Source organism: Crotalus tigris, unplaced genomic scaffold (genome assembly GCF_016545835.1).
Source record: "Crotalus tigris isolate CLP2741 ecotype Arizona unplaced genomic scaffold, ASM1654583v1 scf7180000017666.379230911805:20528666, whole genome shotgun sequence".
NCBI classification, from domain to species: Eukaryota; Metazoa; Chordata; class Lepidosauria; order Squamata; family Viperidae; genus Crotalus; species Crotalus tigris.
The window spans coordinates 10,591,250-10,615,042 of record NW_024096552.1 but is presented as its reverse complement, the minus strand read 5'-3'; the positions used below and the strand labels follow the sequence as shown (position 1 = coordinate 10,615,042).

The 23,793-nt window shown below is 36.6% G+C and overlaps 1 protein-coding gene across 2 annotated transcripts in view; it reads left to right on the top strand.

Annotated features, from left to right (window-relative positions):
* The first annotated feature begins 16,934 nt into the window (after positions 1 to 16,934).
* VOPP1 (VOPP1 WW domain binding protein) overlaps positions 16,935 to 23,793 on the top strand; it is a 60,140-nt gene continuing 53,281 nt past the window's right edge. The window contains exons 1-2 of one of the 2 annotated variants that reach the window (XM_039336681.1): positions 16,935 to 17,323; positions 17,515 to 17,665. In XM_039336681.1, coding sequence (XP_039192615.1) covers positions 17,615 to 17,665 — 51 coding nt within the window. In that variant the 5' untranslated portion in view covers positions 16,935 to 17,323; positions 17,515 to 17,614. Of the gene's footprint in view, positions 17,666 to 23,793 lie in introns of both variants that reach the window. The other variant, XM_039336682.1, reaches the window with a different exon arrangement.

Below are 23,793 nucleotides of genomic sequence, written 5' to 3'. Positions count from 1 at the left end.
GATTGGGTTCCAGGACCTGCGATCAGTAATTCCAGAAACCTCAAAAGTCTGGCATGTGATTTGGTCAAAAGTCTTAACTCGACCTCTCAAGCACTAGACACCCTGAATCGTGAGCTGAGGCAAGTTAGAGAAGCAACCTCTGAGAATCTGGCAGCCTTCGACTACTTGCTACTGTGACATAATCATGGCTATAAGGAATTTCGCCTGGAGACACCAGAATAGATGAGAAAGAACTAGAGAAGATCACAAAATACAAAGACCTACAAATAGAAATAGAAAGACTGTGGCAAAAGCAAGCAAGGGTAGTATCAATAGTAATAGGCTCCTTGGGTGCAATCCCAAAACAACTGGAGCACTACTTGAACACCATTGGCATTGACAAATTTGTTATTAGTCAATTGCAAAAGGCGGCCTTACTAGGAACTGCTTCCATCCTGCGACGATATCTGTAATACCATCAAACATCCACATCTGCCTATCCCAGGTCCTGGGTAAGGACTCGATAGGTAGACAAAATGCCAAATCCTGTCTGAACATCTGGCTGACTGTGCGATGATCAATAATAATAATAATAATAATAATAATAATAATAATAATAATAATAATAATAATGGAGAGACCAAACTGGCCTACAAGAAAGACCAAATGAAGAACAGAATAGAAGCATGGGAAGACAAAGCACTACTGTGCGATGATCGATAATAATAATAATAGTTGAAAGGGACCTTGGAGGTCATCGAGTTCAACCTCCTGCTCAGGCAGGAAACCCTATACCATTTCGGACAAATGGCTGTCCAGTCTCTTCTTAAAAACTTCCAGTGTTGAAGCACTCACCGCTTCTGGAGGCAGTTGTTCCATTGGTTTATTGTTTTAAACTGTCAGGAAGATAAAGGCCTTGAAGCAGCTGTGGGCTGAATTTGCTTACTAGAAATTGTGGAGGTGGATATTTGTTCACTTTTAATAAATATAGCTTCTACAAAAAGACTAAAAGACTATTTTATCATGGAAATGGAGAAATCTTACCCACAGCTTGATTGTGAGCTTCTATTGGAAAAAATCCTGGAAGCTACAGAGTACATGAAATCTTGGAGAAAAATTAAAGATCATTTTGCAGAATCACAAACTGAATTTCAAATTTTAATGGATCAACCTATAGGACAAGGAACAATAAAGGAGGAACAGACTAGCTTTAAAGAGGCCTATATGCAACAGTACACACAATTTAAAGAGATGGAGGAAGAAGCTACTGATCAATTGAGCGCTAGAAAAACACTTGACCTAAAATCTCAAACTGAGACTCTAATTGATCATTCCACAAGTCAACTAACCACTACAGAAGAGGATATTTCACAAGCCTATGTACAAATTATGGAGAACTCTGATGGTCAAAGAATGACTTCAACTGAAATACTTGCAGTCTTAAAAGCAACAGGAACTGACTTTCAAATGCAATCTATTGAAAGCTGTGATAATCTGGATTATCAACTAGTAACTACAACATGGAACAAAATTGACTATACTATCCAGATGATACTAGAAGAAAGGGAAGAGAACTTAGACCAGACTGATGTGTCGATAAATACCCATACTCAAATACTGAGATTTGATGATACAGATGCGGTATTATGGAAATCGGTGTGGCACAGAAAGAAAGCTAGAGTTAGATTTAAAAATGTGATTTAAAATTTTACTTAATGGGTTAAAAAGGCTTTAGAGATCTGGACTGATTTAACTATTAACTGAGTATGTGAAGTTAGCAAGATGATATTTTGTGTAATAATATGCTTGTTTTAGATATGATAATTATTTGGATGAGATTTAAATCTTACCTAATGGGCTGAAATGATTTTTTTAATAGAAATAGATTGGCTGATAGATTATATATTTAAAAGAGAGTGGAGTAATATTTTTATTTTAAGTAGGATAACTATTTTGTAGTGAAGAAGAAATAAGAGAGATTTGTAATAAGAGAAGAATTGGTACTAATCAATGATTTATTACACTAAGAGTTAGAATATATCTGGAAATATAAGAACGTTACTGTCAGAATATTATGTGTATTATAGAAGGGATACCCGAAGTGCTAATAATATGTTTATTCAAGATTAAATTGGATTATGGTAATTGTAAATTAGTAAAGCTTAAAAACAGGATTTGGATTTACAGAGATGTAATGTAGAAATGGATTAACCTAAATATGTTATACTATTTGAGGGAAATAGAGAGGGAACATTTAATGAATTAATTTGAGTGTATGTATGTATGTATGTATGTATGTATGTATGTATGTATGTATGTATATGTATATGTATATGTATATGTATATATGACTTTGTCTTTGGATGATTGATTACCCCAACACCACGGTGTTTCTTGAGCGCTCTGATGTAAAAATTAAAAAAACTAATAAAACTTGTTTATTAAAAAAAAAAAATCTTGACTGAATTTATACACACAGACCAAAATGGCTTCCTAACTAAAAGACAGATAAAAAATAACCTAAGAATGATTTTGGATGTTTTAGAGTATTATAAAAACCATCCAGGGAAACAGATGGCATTAATATTTCTTGATCTGCAAAAAGCATTTGATAATTTGAACTGGCAATTTATGTTCCAGCAGTTGGTGGAAATGGACTTTGGGAAAAACCTTATAAATGCAATTCAAACAATCTACCATAAACAAACAGCTAGAATAATCTTAAATGGATACTATATGGAAAATTTGATATCAAAAAAGGTACAAGACAGGGATGTCCATTATCCCCATTGTTATTTATACTAACATTGGAAGTATTGACTAGAAAGATTAGACAAGATATAGAAATTAAAGGATTGGAGATAAAAGATCAAAAATATAAATTACAAGCCTTTGCGGATGATTTGTTTTTTTATCTTGGGGGAGCCACTTGAAACAACTACTAAATTGTTGGAGAGAATAGAAAAGTTTGGAGAAGTGGTGGATTTGAAAATAAAGAAAAGACTAAAGTATTAACAAAGAACTTAACAGATAAACAGAAAAGTCAACTTACAAAAAAGACAAATCTGCAAATAGTTAAAAAAGTTAAATACTTAGGAATCTACCTAACAACAAGATGTGCAACCTTAAAAGAAGACAACTATGAAAGATTGTTAAAACAAATAAATCTGGACTTGGAAAAGTGGAAAAATCTTCAACTGTCATTACTAGGAAAAATAGCTACAGTGAAAATGAAGATTTTACCAAAAATACTCTTCTTACTTCAAACGATTCCTATAAAACTGAGAAAGGGCTTTTTTGATGACCTAAATGCATCAACATTGAGATTCATTTTGCAAGGAAAAAAAGCACAAATTAAAGTGAAAATGCTACAAGAAGCTAAAGATGGTGGAGGATTTGGACTCCCGGACTGGAGACTATATTATCAAGCAGCTATTTTACCATGGCTTAAAGAATGGATAACACTGAGAAACAAAAGACTATTGTACCTAGAGGGGCATGACCTACAAATTGGTTGGCATGCCTTCCTATGTACGGGAAGAACAAAACACACAGATATTTCCAAAACCATTTCATAAGGAATGCTCTTCTTTTAGAATGGGAAAGAATAAAAGAGAAAATTTATATTAAGCTACCTGAATGGCTTTCAACAATGGAAGCTTTTGCTTACCCAAATTTAATTAACTATGACAAAGTCGTGACTTATAAAGATATCTTGGACAATGAAGGAAAATTGAAAGGTAGACAAGATTTACAATGACAAGGTATTGATTTACCATGGTGGCCATATTTACAAATTCAAACAAGATATAAAAAAGATGTAAAGATAATGGGATTTTATAAAGAACAGACAGAATTTGATCAAATATTGTTAAAAACAGATGAAAACTTGATTAAGAAACTATAAATTTCTGCTAAATTTAAAGATGGAAGAAGAACAAGTAAAAGAAACAATGATAGCATGGGCATTTTTTTGGGGATATTCTATAGATTTGGAAGACTGGCAAAAACTAAGGGGTAGAAATATCAAATTAACTAAAGCAATCTCATATAAAGAAAATTTGTATAAAATGTTTCACAGATGGCATATGATACTAGTAAGATTAGCGAAAATGTTTAAAAATACTTCGAATAATTGCTGGAAATGTAGACAAAGGCCAGGTACTTATTATCATATCTGGTGGACATGCCCTAAAGCAAAAATGTTTTGGGGCAAGATACGTATATGGTTGGAAAAAATGATTAAAAGAAAGGAAGAATTTAAACCAGAACTGTTTTTGTTAGGAATATTAGGACCTAACTATGAGAAGGAGAATGAATATTTAATATTGCATATACTGACAGTAGTGAGAATAGTATTTGTCCAATATTGGAAAAATGAAAACTTACCAACTGAAGAGGTTTTAATTAAGGAAATCTTAGAATGTCCAGAAATGGATAGATTGACCTTAGAGATTAAAGAGAAAGAAGATTCAGTTTACTTTAGAACATGGGATAATTTTTACCAATGGTTAGGAAAATGAACTAGTGAGAAATTAATGTGATATGTTATTTTGAATATATATTAAGAAGAATGATATCCATTAATTAATTGATCTGTTTATGATTATCGTTTATTACATTTATTACAGTTACTTATTACAATATCAACTATTGTTAACTGAACATATGTACCCAGACAATAGTCTGTTTGCTAAAGATTGAAAATGCTATTCAGGGATAATGAATGTTGACCTCAACCCCTCCCCCCCAATACCAATCCTGATTCCAACCCCACCCTAAACCTTATCCTTACCCTTAAGGTCCTTATTCCCAACCCTATAAAACTCAGTAAAATTCTATTAAAAATATAAAGTATATCATATCCTATATTTTGAAGTTGCCCAAGCTTGAAAATTAATGCCAATTGTTGGCTTTCAGTAATTAAGACAATAAATAAGTATAATGATACAGCTTCTGATCTGAAAACCTGAATCCTCTCTTATTAATGGATAATTGTATTTTCTCTAAAGATTTTCCCAGAATTGAAAAACCTCAATACTTGGGAAGATTCTGGAAAAGATAATCAAGCAAGGAATCAGAGGCAAAAAAAGTCGTAATCAAAAGCCAAGGTCCAAAAGAACCTTATTTTTTTTTACCACTGAATTTCATTTTGTTAGATAGTGCCCAATGTTCAAGTTTGTCAAGATCCTTCTGTATCTTTTTTTTATTGAAAAAGTTTTATTAACAATTAACAAAAAAAATTTTTAACTCCCAAACCCATCCACCCCCACCCCCTACCTCCCTTCGCTTCCCAGAGCCGAGTACAGGGTTATTACAAACATATTAAACAAAATCTAATTAAATTTAACAAATTATACAGTAACCAAATTCATACTTAACCCTTAACTCCCTTTAAACCTTAATATCATATTATAAACAAATCCATTTTAAAACAATTATTATAAATTACCATAAAAACAATAAATAAACTAAAAATTTCCATTATAAAATGCTATTAATAATAATTATTATTTAAAATTTAATCATAAAATAAATGGAACTTTTTAGTTCCATATTTAATCTGAATATAATCTATCCATCTTCTCCATACCATAATTTATCTTTCTTGTGTATGATCCTTCAAATAAGCAGAAATTTTAGCCATTTCTGCTAAATTAGAAACCTTAAGTGTCCATTCTTCTATTGTAGGCAATGAATCTTTCTTCCAATATTGACCTGTCAATAACCTTGCTGCTGTTACTAAATTCAACATTAAAATAGTTTCTTTAACATCAAAATCCACAAAAATCCCTAGTAAAGTTGAGGAGTAAACTTTATCTTCCTTTTAAAAATCTTTTGAATGTTCCACCAAATCATAATCCAAAAAGCCTTAATATTTTTACAAGTCCACCAAACATGAAAATAAGTTGCGTCAGAACTACCACATCTCCAACATCTAGGCTGTAAAGTAACACTGATCCAGTGTTAAGTTGCTTTGTAAACCCAGATCAGACAGATTAACTCAATAAGAATGATTTTAAAACAGATATTTAATTCAGAAATACTTGCAGTTATGGTTATTGCTTCTGGATAATACACACCTGTTCATTCTTATAGGTAAGAAATTAATACTTCCTCCACACCAACTTCTAACGTGGAATGAGGCCATCTGAGTCCTCCGGTGGTTCCATGCTTAACTCAGACAAAGGCATTCCAAACTGGCACATGGCCAGGATATCCTGTGAAGAACTTTAGCGGCTCCTCCCACAGATCTGATAACATGGGATTGCTGACTAGCTAAAACTATATTACCCATAAATCATCTCTTAAGGAGACAGCACTTAACTCAATAAATGTCAAACATTCTAACATACAGATCTACATGCTCTAATCAGGGTTACACGACCCAGAACACCTCCATGTAGATGCAATTCCATTGAGGACCATACAGTATGGCTGGTCAGCTAGCTATGAATCCATCTGGTGGTGATGCAGTCTAACCCACATTTTTCTATTTTATTGAGTAGTAGGTTGTAATCTACTTTATCAAATGCCTTACTGAAGTCCAAGTAAATTATATCCACAGCATTCCTCTGATCCACTAATTTTGTCACTTGGTCAAAGAATGCAATAAGATTTGCCTGGCATGATCTGTTTTTGACAAACCCATGTTGGCTTTTAGTAATGACTTTGTTTGCCTCTAGGTATTCGCTGATTCGTTGTTTGATTATCTTTTCCAGAATCTTCCAAGGTATTGAGGTCAAGCTGATAGGTCTGTAATTTCCTGGGTCCATTTTTTTCCCTTTTTGAAGATGGGAATTACACCAGCTCTTTTCCAGTCCTCCGGTAGTTCCCTAGTGCTCCAGGATCTTTGAAAAATATAGTTCAATGGTTGTGAGATCACATTTGCTAGTTGCTTGAGAACCTTGGGGTGTAATCCATCTGATCCTGGTGATTTGAACTCATCTAAGTGGACAGGTGCTCACTTACCATTTTCTTGCCTATCTTGTGTTTCTATTCTGTTTTTTATGGCACTATTTTGGTAGGTTGGTCTGTTTTTTTCCCTTTGTGTAAGGACAGATGCAAAAAACGAGTTAAATAGTTCTGCTTTCTCCCTGTTGCTTGTCACCTTCTTGCCACTTTCACCCGCTAATGGAACAATCATTTTCTTCACTTTTTTCTTGTTTTTTAGATGTTGAAAGAAGCTTTTTTTGTTATTTTTGACTTTGGTCGCAAGCCTTAGTTCATTTTTAGCCTTAGCTTTCCTCACTTCATCTTTGCAGGCTCGGGCTATTTGCAGATATTCTGCCTTAGTTATGTGCCCCTCTTTTCTCTTTTTATATTTATCCATTTTATCTTTCAATTTATCAGAGAGTTCTTTGTGCAGCCATGCTGGTTTCTTTTGAGAGCTGTTATTTTTTCTCTTTGTTGGTATTGTGCTAAACTGGGCTTTTATTATCTCACTTTTCAAAATTTCCCAAGCTTCTTGAGTTGTTTTCCCTTGAGGATTCTCATCCATGGAATCCTTCCCAAGCCCTCTCTAAGTTTATTGAAATTAGCTCTCTTAAATTCCTAGACTCTAGTTTGACTGTGTTCTATTGCTTGTGCTTCTCTAATGTTGAATTCCAATATTGCATGATCACTTCCTCCCAAGGTTCCTATGGCATCAACACCTTCTATCATTTCATCTCTGTTAGTGATATTCCTCCATTCCTAATTATAATTTTCCATAGTTGATCTTTTCCAAGTAAAAAAGTATATAACTGCCCTCTGAAACTACCACAAAACTCTCCATTACAAACAGAAATTGAATAAATAAATAAATCCGCAAACACCTAGAGGCAAACAAAGTCATTGCCAAAAGCCAACATGGGTTTATCAAAAAAAGATCATGCCAGACAAATCTTATTGCATTCTTTGATCAAGTGACAAAATTAGTGGACCAGAGGAATGCTGTAGATATAATTTACTTGGACTTCAGTAAGGCAATTGATAAAGTAGATCACAACCTACTACTTAATAAGATAGAAAAATGTGAGTTAGACAGCATCACCACCAGATGGACTTGTAGGTGGCTGACCGGCCGTACTCAGGGTGTGGTCCTCAATGGAACTGCATTACATGGAGGGAAGTGTGTAGTGGGGTGCCCCAGGACTATATTCTGGGCTCAGTGCTCTTCAACATCTTTATCAATGATTTGGATGAGGGGATAGATGGGAAACTCATAAAATTTGCAGACGACACCAAGCTGGCAGGAATAGCCAACACTCCAGAAGATAGGCTTAAGATACAGAAGGATTTGGACACTGGGCACTATCTAATAAAATGAAATTCAATGGTGAAAAAAGAAAGGTTCTACATTTAGGCAAGAAAAACCAAATGTACAGGTATAGTATAGGGGGTACCTTGCTCAATAGTAGTAACTGTGAGAGGGACCTCAGAGTCCTAGTGGACAATCACTTAAATATGAGCCAGCAGTGTGCTGCAGCTGCCAAAAAGGCCAACACAGTGCTAGGCTGCATTAACAGAGGGATAGAATAAAGATCACATGAAGTGTATTTTTTTATTGAAAATTTTTAAGTTTTACAAAACAATTCCCTTCCCCAAACCCTCCCAACCCTCCCCTACCCTCCCCCGACCTTCCCAGAGCTGAATACAGGCTTAATTAAAAAATTTTAAAAAAAATCTTAAGACACATATAAACCATAAGCAAATCTAAATACATTAATTAAACAAGTTATAAAATAGTTAACAACAATATAAATATATAAAAAAAAGTACAAGAAGGAAGGAAAAAAGAAACAGAAAAAGAAGAAATCAAATAAAAAAGATAAAAAGAAAATTAAAAAAATATCTATAAAATATCTTAAATTTTAAATATAAATTATTCAAAAACTAAATAATATTTTTTTACATCCAACTTATATTGTATGAAATCTATCCATTTTTTCCATACCAAAAAATACTTCTCTTGCGATTGATCTTTCAAGAAAGCCGAAATCTTTGCCATTTCCGCCAAATAAGAAACTTTAAGAAACCACTCTTGCAAAGTAGGCAAAGATTCCTTCTTCCAACATTGCCCTACTAACAACCTGGCCGCTGTAATTAAATTTAACATTAATATAGTCTCTTTACTATCACAATTAGAAACAATACCTAACAAAAACAATTGTGGAGTAAATTTTATCCTTCTTCTAAAAATTCTTTGAATATTCCACCATATCTTAATCCAAAAAGCTTTTATATTTTTACATAACCACCAGATATGATAATAAGTAGCATCCAAACATCCACATCTCCAACATTTGATCACATGAAGTATTAATACCACTTTACAATGCCTTGGTAAGGTCACTCTTGGAATACTCCATCCAGTTTTGGTCACCACGATGTAAAAAAGATGTTGAGACTCTAAAAAGAGTACAGAGAAGAGCAACAGAGATGCTTAGGGGATTGGAGGCTAAAACATATAAGGAACAGCTGCTGGAATTGGGTATGTCTAGTTTAATGAAGAGAAGGACGAGGGAGGACATGATAGCAGTGTTCCAATATCCCAGGGGCTGCCACAAAGAAGAGGGAGTGAAACTATTTTCCAAAGCGCCTGAAGGCAGGACAAGAAGCAATGGATGGAAACTAACCAAAGAGAGAAGCAACCTGGAACTAAGGAGAAACTTCCTGACCGTTAGAACAATTAACCAGTGGAACAACTTGCCTCCAGAAGCGGTGAATGCTCCAACACTGGAAGTTTTTAAGGAGACTGGACAGCCATTTGTCTGAAATGGTATAGGGTTTTCTGTTTGAGCAGGGGGTTGGACTAGATGACCTCCAAGGTCCCTTCCAACTTTATTATTATTATTATTATGGATCATCGCACAGTCAGCCGGATGTTCAGACTGGATTTGGCATTTTGTCTACCTATCGAGTCCTTACCCAGGACCTGGGATAGGCAGATGTGGATGTTTGATGGTATTACAGGTATCGTCGCAGGATGGAAGGAGTTCCTAGCAAGGCCACCTTTTGCAATTGACTAATAGCGAATTTGTCAATGCCAATGGTGTTCAAATGGTGCTCCAGTTGTTTTGGGATTGCACCCAAGGAGCCTATCACTATTGGTACTACCCTTGCTTGCTTTTGCCACAGTCTTTCTATTTCTATGTGTAGGTCTTTGTATTTTGTTATCTTCTCCAGCTCCAGTTGATCTTTTGTTCCTCTGCTATTGGGGCGGTTTCCTTTCTGCTCAGGTGGAAAGAGATTGTTTTCAACTAGATGCTGTTGTACTGCATCAGCTACCACACCAGTTAGTAATTTGAAAGTTGTTGGTAAGCAGGTAATTGGCCTGTAGTTGCCTGGTATTGCCCCTTTTGCTGGATTTTTCATTATTAGGTAGGTTTTCCCAGTTGTTAGCCACTTTTCAATTTCTCCTCCTTGTAGTATATTGTTGAACTGCTTGGCAATGAGTGGGTGTATAACAGTTAGATGTTTCAACCAAAACCCATGCAGTTCATCTTCACCTGGTGCTGACCAATTTTTTGATTTTCCTTGCTCTTTTTTCTACCATTTTTGTTGTTATTACTAGTTCTTTCATTTCAACTTCTGTTTTATTTGCATCCACCTCTTTTAACCAAGCCGCATCCTTGTTGTATTTCTTTGGGTTATCCCATATCTGCTTCCAGAACTGCACTGTTTCTTCCTTGTCAGGTACTGACTGATTCCTTGCAGTTTCTCCATTGATGGATTGGTAGAAACGTTTCTGATTGGATTGAAATTGGAGGTTCTGCCTATAGTTTGCAATTCGAGCTTCATATCTACTGATTTTCCTGGCTATAGCTGTTATTTGTTGCTTTATTATTTCCAGTGCTTCCTTGATCTTCCTTGTTTCTAAGTGGTATTTCTTGATTAGGTATTCTTTGGTCTTCTTGTTCTTCAGCTTCTTTTCTTTCATCTGTTCTAGCTTGCTTGCATGTGATCTTAACTTGCTGATCTTATTTTCTAGTCTAACCTTCCATTTTTATGGTGCACTGTTTGTTTGTTTTTCTTCTTTGTTGATTTTGCATCCCAGATATTCAGTTATAACTGCAGCTGCGCTGTACATTAGTTGGTTTGTTTCTTGCAGTGAATTGGTGCTTATACTTGATATTGCAGCATTTGCATCTTTTAATGCTTGTGCTAGCTGTTTCTTTGGAACAAGCTTCAATGCAGGCAGCCTTATTCTGTTGTTTTTGTGCTATTCTAGATGCTCAGTTATTCTTTGTTTCAATTCTTTTATTTCTTTAGTTAGAGGGTTTTGTTCTTCCTGAGGAAGAGATGCCTGGTTTCCAAATAAGAGCAGTTGTATATCTCTGCTAGATTCCTTCACTGCCAACCCCCCTTGGTTTGCCTCTACATTCCTAATTATTTCTGGGAAGCCTTTGATTTCTTTGCCCTGGGTAAACCTTTGCAGTTCGTCCAATTCTGTTTCTGTGAATACTTTATTTCGTATTATAAATCTGCGTTGATCTGCTAGTCTCTGTTCTGTTATTTCTGATTCTGGATGTTATTATTATTATCAATCATCGCACAGTCAGCCAGATGTTCAGACTGGATTTGGCATTTTGTCTACCTATCGAGTCCTTACCCAGGACCTGGGATAGGCAGATGTGGATGTTTGATGGTATTACAGGTATCGTCGCAGGATGGAAGCAGTTCCTAATAAGGCCGCCTTTTGCAATTGACTAATAGCGAATTTGTCAATGCCAATGGTGTTCAAGTGGTGCTCCAGTTGTTTTGGGATTGCGCCCAAGGAGCCTATGACTATTGGTACTACCCTTGCTTGCTTTTGCCACAGTCTTTCTATTTCTATTTGTAGGTCTTTGTATTTTGTTATCTTCTCCAGTTCTTTCTCTTCTATTCTGCTATCTCCAGGCACTGCCACGTCCACTATCCAGACTTTTTTGTCTTTCTTATCGACAATTGTTAAGTCTGGGGTGTTATGTTGCAGGTGCTTGTCTGTTTGAATTCTGAAGTCCCAGAGCAGTTTAATTTTATCATTTTCTATGACTTTCTCTATTTTATGATCCCACCAGTTTTTGCTTACAGGCAAATGATATTTTTTGCAGATCTTCCAATGCACCATTGTTGCTACTTTGTCATGCCGCTGCTTGTAATCAGTCTGTGCAATCTTCTTGCAACAGCTTACCAAGTGGTCCACTGTTTCTTCAGCTTCTTTGCATAGGCGGCACTTACTGTCTGTTGCTGTCTTCTCAATTTTGACTTTGTATGCATTTGTCCTTAAGGCTTGGTCTTGTGCAGCCAGAATTAGTCCCTCGGTCTCTTTCTTCAATTTTCCTGCTCTTAGCCATTGCCAGGTTTTATTATTATCTGCTTTCCCAGCTATTTTTTTAATGTATTGGCCATGTAGTGCTTTGTCTTCCCATGCCTCTATTCTGTTCTTCATTTGGTCTTTCTTGTAGGCCAGTTTGGTCTCTCCAGTAGTTAGTAAGCCTTCCTGATATACTAATTTCAGTGCATCTTCATCATTGTTCTTCAGATATTCTTCCAAAGCCATTTTTTCTTCTTCAACCATCTGATGTACTTGTAGCATTCCACGCCCACCTATTTGCCTTGGTAGATAAAGTCTATCAATGTCACTGCGTGGATGAAGGGCATGATTCATTGTCATTATTTTTCTGGTCTGCCTATCCATTGCTTTTAGTTCTGCTTGAGTCCAGTCCACTATTCCAGCTGTGTACCTAATGACTGGGATTGCCCAGGTGTTGATTGCCTTTATGGTATTTCCTCCATTGAGTTTGGACTTTAAGATCTTCTTCACTCTCTTGATGTATTCACCTCTAATCTTTTTCTTGACTTCAGTGTGCTTGATGTTGTCAGCTTGAAGGATACCCAAGTATTTGTAGTACTCTTCCTCATCCAGACTCTTAATGTTATTTTCGTGGGGCATCTTGATTCCTTCAGTTTTCACTATTTTTCCTTGTTTGATAGTAAGTGTGGCACATTTGTCCAAGCCAAACTCCATTACAATATCTTGGCTATATATACGGACAGTGTTGAGCAGCGATTCTATTTCAGATGATGTTTTTCCATACAGCTTCAGATCATCCATGTAAAGGAGATGGGATAGTCTAGCAGATGTTTTTGATGTTTGATAACCATGTCCTGAGTTATTCAGTATTGTTGACAGAGGAAACAGTGCAATAACAAATAGTAATGGTGATAATGAATCTCCTTGAAATATTCCTCTCTTGATATTAACCTCTCCCAGCTTCTCACCATTGATCTGCAACTGTGTCTTCCATTGTGCCATCGATTTTTGCACAAATTTTCTGATGTTTCTACTGACTCCTGTTATTTCTAGGCACTTGATTATCCAATCATGTGGCAGAGAGTCAAATGCCTTTTTGTAGTCAATCCATGCCACATTCAGGTTGGTCTTCCTTCTCTTGCAGTTTTCCAAGATCATTTTGTCTATTAGGAGTTGATCTTTTGTTCCTCTGCTATTGGGGCGGTTTCCTTTCTGCTCAGGTGGAAAGAGATTGTTTTCAACTAGATGCTGTTGTACTGCATCAGCTACCACACCAGTTAGTAATTTGAAAGTTGTTGGTAAGCAGGTAATTGGCCTGTAGTTACCTGGTGTTGCCCCTTTTGCTGGATTTTTCATTATTAGGTAGGTTTTCCCAGTTGTTAGCCACTTTTCAATTTCTCCTCCTTGTAGTATATTGTTGAACTGCTTGGCAATGAGTGGGTGTATAACAGTTAGATGTTTCAACCAAAACCCATGCAGTTCATCTTCACCTGGTGCTGACCAATTTTTGATTTTCTTTGCTCTTTTTTCTACCATTTTTGTTGTTATTACTAGTTCTTTCATTTCAACTTCTGTTTTATTTGCATCCACCTCTTTTAACCAAGCCGCATCCTTGTTGTATTTCTTTGGGTTATCCCATATCTGCTTCCAGAACTGCACTGTTTCTTCCTTGTCAGGTACTGACTGATTCCTTGCAGTTTCTCCATTGATGGATTGGTAGAAACGTTTCTGATTGGATTGAAATTGGAGGTTCTGCCTATAGTTTGCAATTCGAGCTTCATATCTACTGATTTTCCTGGCTATAGCTGTTATTTGTTGCTTTATTATTTCCAGTGCTTCCTTGATCTTCCTTGTTTCTAAGTGGTATTTCTTGATTAGGTATTCTTTGGTCTTCTTGTTCTTCAGCTTCTTTTCTTTCATCTGTTCTAGCTTGCTTGCATGTGATCTTAACTTGCTGATCTTATTTTCTAGTCTAACCTTCCATTTTTGTGGTGCACTGTTTGTTTGTTTTTCTTTTTTGTTGATTTTACATCCCAGGTATTCTGTTATAACTGCAGCTGTGCTGTACATTAATTGGTTTGTTTCTTGCAGTATTATTATTATTATTATTATTATTATTATTAATATACAGTAGTGTAAGAGCTGAGATAAAGAAAAATAATATTTTTTTATTTTCTAGTATTTGGCCACTCAGAGTTGCTCAGTCCACTCTGCTTTCTCCTGAAAAAAAGCACTATTTTGAAGTACAAAGTGGCTTAATTTCTTATTAGTGGATCAATGCTGAGTATCCATGCTCAAAATTATATTTGTCACATTCAGAATTTGTCATGAGCATGAGATCCATTGAAATTAATAGGAAAATTATTCATATTTAATGCAAGCCATTATCAATTTTTCATGTGTAGATTTAATCCTGAATACTACTGCAGGATGTTAGGAACCTCCATACTGATCTGCTGAGTTTGGTTTGGTCTATGTATAATATGCCTGCACCAAATCCTCTTTGACTGCAGGTGCAAAGTTAATTTTTTAAAAATGCACCCTTGTTAAAATAATACTTTTAACATAGTATTTTCTCATTGACTTCTTGTTGATACTTATACTGCTTATATTTTGCTGATATTTGATTACTATTCAATATTTAATATTATTGATCGTTGGTTTATCCAGTTTCTCTGTTCAAAGGGAATCAGACAGGGAAGTTACATGTGTCATCTGCTGCCTGTGCAAACTAGTTTATGAAATCCAGGGAAGTGAGTATGATGTAATGTTTAGAAATGTGGATTTAAACAAGCCCTTAAGGTGTCTGCACAATCAATAGCTACTTTTACAGTTTCAGATAATGGATGCATTTACCTTATGTTGATGAGACCAAAAGCTCAACAGGGTTGTATCTGGTTAGCATTTGAATGGGAAACCTCAGGGATGCTAAGTATACTTGTGTTTGTGTGTGCCTCAGAGTCAACCTCAATTGCTGGCAACATGCACTTTTCTTGGTAAAATATTTTTGGAAGTGGCTTGCCTTTGATGGCTTACCTAAGAATCAGAAAAGTGACTGTCCCAAAGTGACTTAGCTGGGTTTCATGCCAGGCATGAAATTTAAAAGAATGGTTTCTAGTTTTGTGCCTTTAACTATTACACAAAATTGGCTCTTGCAGACTAAAACTCATAAAATATTGACATTATTTATAGTGTCTCAGAAGAACTTATATGAAAGTCAGCCATCTATATCAACCAACAAAAACTATAACTATCATCCATCAAAGCATGATTAAATAATCTGATCTTCAAATACCAGCAGGGAAAAGGCAAGGCATCACTCCTAAGTTAGTAGATTCAAAGCATGGATGTTATTATGGTCTTTGGGCCCCAAAATAGCACTTTTAATTGGACGTAGAAATCTAGGAATAATGAACATGGCAATTAGAGGTAAGTTTTATATTGTAGCGGCAGTGAGCAATGTGAGGTTGCTTCTGGGCTGGTACATGTTATCTTACTGCAGTTTCTTGGCCATTTTCAAAAACTGCTGCATATATAGAAAAAAATAGGGGGGGGAGGGGCCTTCAAGTTAGCACTGATACCTGATAACTGCCTGGACAAGTCCCTGCAGTTTTCTTGACTTGATTTCAAAAGTGGCTTGCCATTGTCTGCTTCCTAGGGCGTAGAGTGAGTAACTGGCCCAAAATCATCCAGCTGATTCTGTGCTTAAGGAAGAACTAAAACTGATAGTCTCCTGATTTCTAGCCTGATGCCTTAACCACTATATCAAAGTGGCTCTCCATAGAGCATATGACAGGAATTCTATTGTGTGGTTATGAGAATGGGAGTTAATATTAGCCAGATTTCATGATCCAGGTGGGGCCACAATTGGCAGAACATTCTGAGCTGGGCAAAGGTTCCTATCTTGACTGCTACTTATTTCACCAGAAGTTCAGAATCCAGGGGGATCTCTAAATTCAGAATATGGTTGTAAGGTTTTCCACTTAACCTCACAAACTTCTCTGCACTACTTAGAAATTTTAAAGAGCCAAAAGAAACTCCTGAGCCAAGATTCCAGCGAAGAAAACAACTTTATTTTGGCCAAGATAGAGTTGAGTAACCTTCTCCTTCTTCGTGGCTGCTTAGAGGGACGAAGGCACACCCAGAAGAGGTTTCTTCTACCTTTTATACTTTTTCAGAACAAAGAGATCCAGGTCTCCTGTACCAGGAGCAAAGAAGCACACACAAAAAACAAAAACAAATTCCAAAATGATGACTCATATACATCAATCCAGGTTCCATCCATAACTCATTTCCCTCCTCCTTATTTCTTGGACCATTGAACCTTACCTTGCTCTTTTCATGTAAGCAATCTCCTGAATAATCTCCTGTATGGCTACAAACTAATACTACTAATGTCAAACTTAAACATAATAAAACAATAAGCATAATAAAATCACAAGTACAATAAGGTCCCTTCATGTTTCCTCAAGGAGAGGGCAACCCCGTTACCTAGCTAGCAAGAAGTATCCGAGTTTGTTTTATTATTGTAATATATGTTAAGAATTAACATCTATGTAACTGGAAATTTTCCCGCTCCCGGTCACTTTGTAAATAACCGCGCAGGAGAAATGGTAGGGATGAATTAATCTGTTGCACAAGTTCCCCTTATCCACCCGCCCGCTGCCTCGTCTTGCTGCTCTTTAATCCAGCGTCCTGGGCGGTAGGTCGCGCGCCTCCTCCCCGAGCCCTGTTTGCCGCCCGCTTTTTCTACCGAAGTAGGGGGAAGCAGCCCGATGGGCGAGTGAAGCAGCTACTGCTTAGCGAAGTCTGCGAGGCGGTCTCGGGGCGGGCACTTTCCATCCTACAAACCCTGCCCTGCGATTCATTCTATTTCCGCCAACTGCGTTGCGGCCTCTCTTTGTGCTGCTTCTAGGCATAGTCCTCCCGTCCTTGCTGGTCACTGGGGATTGCTCCCGTAGCAGGATCAACGTCCGGGGGCATCAATTATTGGGGACATGCCGTAATTGGTAACTAAATAAGAGGCGTTTTCCAGCGATTGTAGAAATCCGGAACTCTAACCAGGTTCGTCTCTCCTGGAAAGTGAGCGATCCTTTCCAGTTCAAAGCCAAGCAAAGGAACGAGGATCCTTTGTCTCTTTGATCTTTACTTCTCCTTTCTCGCGCTCACCGGATCACTTGGGGTCTTTTGCCATCACCACATCTCTTCCCTATCCCGTCCTTGAGCCATCTCTTCCTTTTTTGCACCTTTTGAAGGCGGAATGCTGGAGGGAATGGCGCTCCTACTAACAGCTTCCAAGTGTCTCTGAGAAAACCAGGCAGAAAGAAGGAATCTCGACTGAGAAAAAAAGGAGAAATGAGCCCTTTTCAGCAGGGAATATTAGTGTTGCTTTTCCTATTCCTGGAGGTAAGTTGAAATGGCCAAAAATGACCTCTGTAAATGCAATTCTTAATCATTTGAAAATGTTCTACATAGAAGCATTGTGGGAGTGAGCTCTGAAGCTTGCAGAGATTGGAATCAAGATAAGGCAGCCAAGTTGAGGGGAGACATCAAAACATTTTTCAAACCTTTACCCAGGATTCGAAAGAGAAGGGTTCTTTGTGCCAACATTGTTTTCTGTTGTGAAAGTGGGGATGCTTGGTAGAGTCTGAAGTTATTCAGCTCACATATGGTTTGCCATCTTAGGCCAGATTTGTATGTTATTTTCCATTGAATAATTCTTTTTCTCCCAGACAAGTAGTCTTGGGAAATTTAATGAAGCATAGAAAGCGTTATTTAATGTTTTGAGGCAATTTTTCTCCACCAAATTCTCATAAAATGAATAATAAGGCTTTGGTTAAGAGTCCAGGCTCCCTTGCATGATTGATTTGCTATTTTTTCCAAGTTGCCTGAAATGCACATCTTTACCTTAAACAATGAGTTTAATTATGTGGTTTGTCTGTAACTAAATTAAATTTCAGTATGAAATTATAGAGAAACTTATCCCCTCCAATTATTCCTCTTTTTCTTATTATACACTTTGGTTTATAAAGAGCACAAGGTAACTGGGTGTTGAGGAGGCATATCACATAAGCTTTTGAATCTCTATTGGCTGTGCTGATTATGAAAGAATCTCTATTAACAAGTACTTTTTATGGGGAAGGTCACAATCTCATTGGTATGTTTTAAACTCACTAAAGAGGTTGAGTCCTAAATGGGCCAAAGGCCTCCTTGTGTTAAAAGCTGTGTATATATAATCCATGTGGCTGAAGAGCCTGCTGCTGGAAAGGCACATTTGGCAGGGAAGTGTCTTTCCCCCATAAACATAGCTGTGAGGGTGTGGCCATTGTGTTTATTAAGCATGAGGTTAACTGAGTTGTTCTCATGCCTGCCCTTCTGTGAGTTGCAACATATGGTCAGGATTGCTGTACTTGTTTTGGTATGTACTTAATTCTTGTACATTTCTCCCAAAAGCTCAATTATGTAAATTAAATTCATCAGATTATCCTTAGATTTTGGACATTCTATGTGCTGAAAAGCTCTATTTGCAATTTCAGAAAAGTAAGGATGGGTGGAAATTATGCAAATAAGCTTATGCTCGGCACCATATTTAGGTTGCAGGAAGCCATGACAAAAGGCCAAGTTCTTGAGTTAATCTGGCCTACCCTCAGGCCTGATGGAGCTGAACAACCAGGACTATTCATAGGTCAAGTCAGATCACAGCTAGTACTTTTGGGGCAAATGAAATGCATGGTTTGGACTTAGATGCTACTGTGAAATTGTTCTTTCCAGAAATTAATGGAAGAAGATTCAGCTAGTTTTTCTTAACCACTTTTTGTCTAAATGGTCCTCTCTGTTTTTATGTTTTAGGAAGAGTGAAAAAGGAAATACTTAAATAGACACATGAAATTGACATATTGACATACACATTTGTATGGTTACCTGGAAGTAATTTTTTCTTGCCACATTCATTAAGTTGAGGTTCTGAATACAAAATGAGTACAAAATAGTGATTTCTCTTTAAATATATAGTGGAGAATGATATAAAAAAAACTACTTAGATGGGCTTTTGATCTTGCAGGTGGAATCAGCATTTTGACTTTTTTGGATGCTTCTGGCCCCCCAGCTATTGAGATATGGATCTGATATTTCACTGTCATTCATCCCTAGAGAGTAAATGTGTTTTACTTTTTAGAGGAAATGAGAAAATTATGCAAAAAAAGAGAGGAAAATGATATTTCACTGTCTTTAATGATACAACATTAGAGAAGATTTCCTGTGCACAAACCCATGTGATACTATGATTCTATTTTGGCTTTAGATTTTTTTTAATTGGACAGTTTTTGGGTAATAGTAACTATCTTTATTTTTATTTTTTGCCATCTTTGCAAAGATTAGCTTTTTCTTAAACATTTGTTAATTATTATTAATACTTAATTTGAAAGGAAAATATTTAAAATAATTGCGTAAGAGAATCCCACCTCTTCCACTTTCCAATTGAGATGACAGTTTGGTTTTGAATAAATTCTCAAATACTTTCCTGATATTTAGGCATTAGCAGGGAATTACAAACATCTCTTTTAGAAAACTCTAGCACTGAATTCCTGCATGGGGTGTTTAATTTAGTTGTAGCAAGGTCCTCTCCCTGTTGGGAAGAAGACCTGACTGAACAATAGTCTATTAGTTTCATTAACATCCCAGAGTTGCTTTGTAATGAACTGAAGGAAAACATAATGTTTATTTTGTACATGAAACGTTACATTGTATGGCAAATGATGATTTAACGCAATGCCTTTCAGTTGCATTGAAAGGCATTTCCATTCTGCAAAAGGATCATGCCACAGTAGGATATTTGAATCAAATACAGAAACCCAAATTCTGTTTTCTTCTTTGGGAAATCACTGTTTCACTGGAAAATGGACAGCACATACTTTTAATATATTATTATAGTTGGTCAAGATTTAGATTGTTTTTGGTATTTTTATCCACCTATTAAATTCTTCCCTAGGAACCTGGAATAGGGATATATTGTTGTCTGATTGTATTAAAGGTATTGACACAGGATGTAAGCTGTTTCAAATAAAACTGCCTTTTGCAACTGACTGATGGTGATTTTTGTCAAAGCTGATGGTATTGAAGTGGTGCTCTAGGAGGTGTTTTGGGATTGCACCCAAGGCACCTATTATTATTGGTATTACTATATATTTGTTGTCCTTTGCCACAGTCATTCTACTTCTGTTTGCAGGTTTTTCTATTTCGTGATTTTCTCCAGTTCTTTCTCTTCTCTTCTTCTGTCTCCAGGAGCTGCTATATGTCTTTTTAAAAATAAATAGTTAAGTCTGAGGTATTATGTGGCAATTGCCTGACTGTTTGAATTCTAAAGCCCCAGAGTACTTTAGCTTCTTCATTTTCTATTACTTTGTTGTATGGTCCCACTGGTTCTTGCTTATAGGCAAACAGTATTTCTTACAGATATTCCAAAGCACCATTGTTGCTTCTGGGTTATGCCATTGTTTGCAGTTGGTCTGTGAATTCTTCTTGCAGTAATTAGTTGGGCAGTTCACTGTTTCTTTGCAAAGATGGGATTTGATGTCTGTTGCTGCTTCGCAGTTTTGGCTTTGTATGAATTTATTGTTAAGCTTCATCTTGTATAGCCGGAATTGGTCCCTCTGTTTCTTTCTTCAACTTTGCTGCTCTTAGCCATTACCAGGTCTTGTTGTTATCTGCTTTGCCTGCTAGTTTTTGTTTATTTGGCTATTTAATATCTTGCCTTGTCTTTTCTGTTTTTCATTTAGTCTTTTAGTTAATTTGGTCTCTTTGGTATTCATTAAGCCTTCATGGTAAAGTAGCTTCAATGTATCTTCTTCACTATCCTTCAGATAGTTTTCTGGTGCCCTTTTTTCTTCCTCAACTTGCAACATTCCACATCTTCTTATACTCCTCAGTAGTCTGTCAGTGTCACTGCATGAATGAAGGGCATGATTTCATTGACTTTATTTTTTTGGTCTTTTTATCCAAGGTTTCTACTTCTGCTTGGGTCCAGTCCACTACTCCAGTGTGTATATGACTGGAGTTGTCCAGGTGTTAATTGCCTTGATATTGCCTTCACTGAGTTTGGACATTAGGATCTTCTTCATTCTCATTATATATTCACTACTGACCTTGCTAGTAATGTGAGTTAAAGTCTCCTGATTTATAAAATACAGAATTCAATAAAAATTCTCCTTCTAGAAACATTACTGTTTTTTCTGAGCTTGGTAACTATTGCGTTTCCTCCCTATGCCTTTAAACTGAGACCATCAGAAAACACAACCATGGATTATAGAGCAAACTACTTGATTGAAGAATAAAACATTAAGATTGCATTGTACAATCCAACTCAGAGAGGCCCTGAAATATTTCAGTAAGTTTTGTGGGATTTTACAAATACATGTTTTGAGCACCAGTTGCTGAGGTTTCATCAATGTGTGTTGCTTTTTTAATTTCTTTTGTCACAATTTCTTGTCATCAAAGCTTTCTGCACATCTGGCATCATTAAGGAGTCACCATTTTAAAGCCAAGGATCTAGTTCCCAGGCAAATTCTAGTGCTTACTCAGAATGGATGTTTGGACTTCTCATGTTTATTGTTGACTAAGTTGTTCCCTGAGTATGTTTTATGTAATTGTTCTGAAACCTGAATCAAGATGCTTTTTAATCCAAGGTCAGACAGATGACTCAATAAAGATAATTTCAAAACATACATTTATTCAGGAATACTGCTGAACTCATGTTTCTTGGTAGTTTCATCTGGATATTGCACATCTGTTCATCCTTATAGATAAAAAGTTAATAATTCCTTCATATCAACTTCTAGCATGGAATGGAACCATGTGTGTCCTGCTGTGGTCCCATGCTTATCTCAGACAAAAGCATTCCAAACTGGCACGTAGCCAGGATATCCTGTGATAAACTTAGTAGCTCCTCCTACTGACCTGTTAACATGGGATTAACTGAATAGCTACACTACATTATCCATAAGCCATCTCTTAAGGAGACAGCACTTAACCCAATAAATGCCAAACATTCTAACATATAGATCTATATGCTCTAGTCAGGGTTACATTGATCCAGCATAGTAATAGCAAAATGTTAACCAGAGTAGGGAGGCAGGAATATGAAGAAGATGCTGCTCTTATTTGAACATTCAGATTCAAAGATGGAAAGTAGGGTTTGTAGTTTTATATAATGATGATCTTACACTGGTATGAGACCAACTAAAGGGCACATATAAGAATGGATCCCTTCCCGAGTGATCCTAACCACTCAGCCTTTTTCATTACTTGTATAGCCAAACTCTTTAATGTAAGAGTCTATGCCTGAGAATAAAGTCATCCTTGTGACAAGATTTGCACACATCTACTAGCTTCATTAATTCGCACATTCAATGGAATATTGAATCTATAAAATTTCTACTGCTCTATATACATCTTGATTATAATAGAGTTTTGTGAATCTTCTCATTAGAATATATAATAGTGACAGTTTATAATGTAAAATTGGAGAATCTCTTTAGTAAAAGTATGTTATTTTCTATTATAACAACAAACATGTTAAATACATAGGTAAGTCAAATTTATATTATTCATCATTATATATTCTGATCGGCAGCAAATTTCTGTAACAATTTTTTTCCTAGACCTACCTAAACATGCCAAAGATTAGATCTTCTTTCAAAGTTACATGTAAAGTATGTGCTTCTTGGGTTCCAGCTTTGCTTGGAAAATGTCAGGAATGAAGAATCAGAACCATATGTTAAGATTTATTGCTCAATCTTATACACAAGAATCTAGTTAAATAACGATCAGCACTAGATAAAGGTTAACAGAATTCAAGGGTGGACTTGGAGGAACATTTGTGGACATGTATTGATTCTAGCCAGACTTCTCTCTTGATTCTACCCCAGGTTCTGCCTCTTCATCTCTAGAGATAGCACTTACAGAAATAGGTACAATATCCTCTGCTCTTAGGCAGGTATAGTCTCCATTGGTGGATTTTTCCATTATAGACACAGTTTTCTGAGCAGCGCTGAAATCAGTGCTGGTATTCAGTTTTCCGTTTCTTTTCCCATTTCATTATTATTATTATTTACCCTGGTTGAGGGAAAACCTCTCTCCTCCCTCTTATGCCATTTGGAAATGGAGGAAAGATATTCCCCCCCCCCATCCCCCCATTCCCTGCTCATTCCTGAACAGCTCTGGGATCAGGGCTGCCCCAGGTCCCCAAAAGATTTTTTTCTTTTGTTACTCGTCTCTCTGCTTCCCTTAATCCTACCGGAGTCTGTGGCTGCAGCTCTGGTCCCCACACGTGCGCACAGGCGAGGGAAGCCCTTTGGAGCCGGCATCGTCCGGAAGCTCCGTTTTCAAATTTTTCCTCTTTTTCAGCTTTCCAAAGCTGCGGCTGCAACTCTGGGGATCGGGACGGCTCATTTGTTTGCTGCCTCACTGGTAGGAGTTACTAGCTACAGTCTCCTAAGCGAGATCGCAGCTTCCCTCAGGCGGCCGCAAATCAGCTGTGC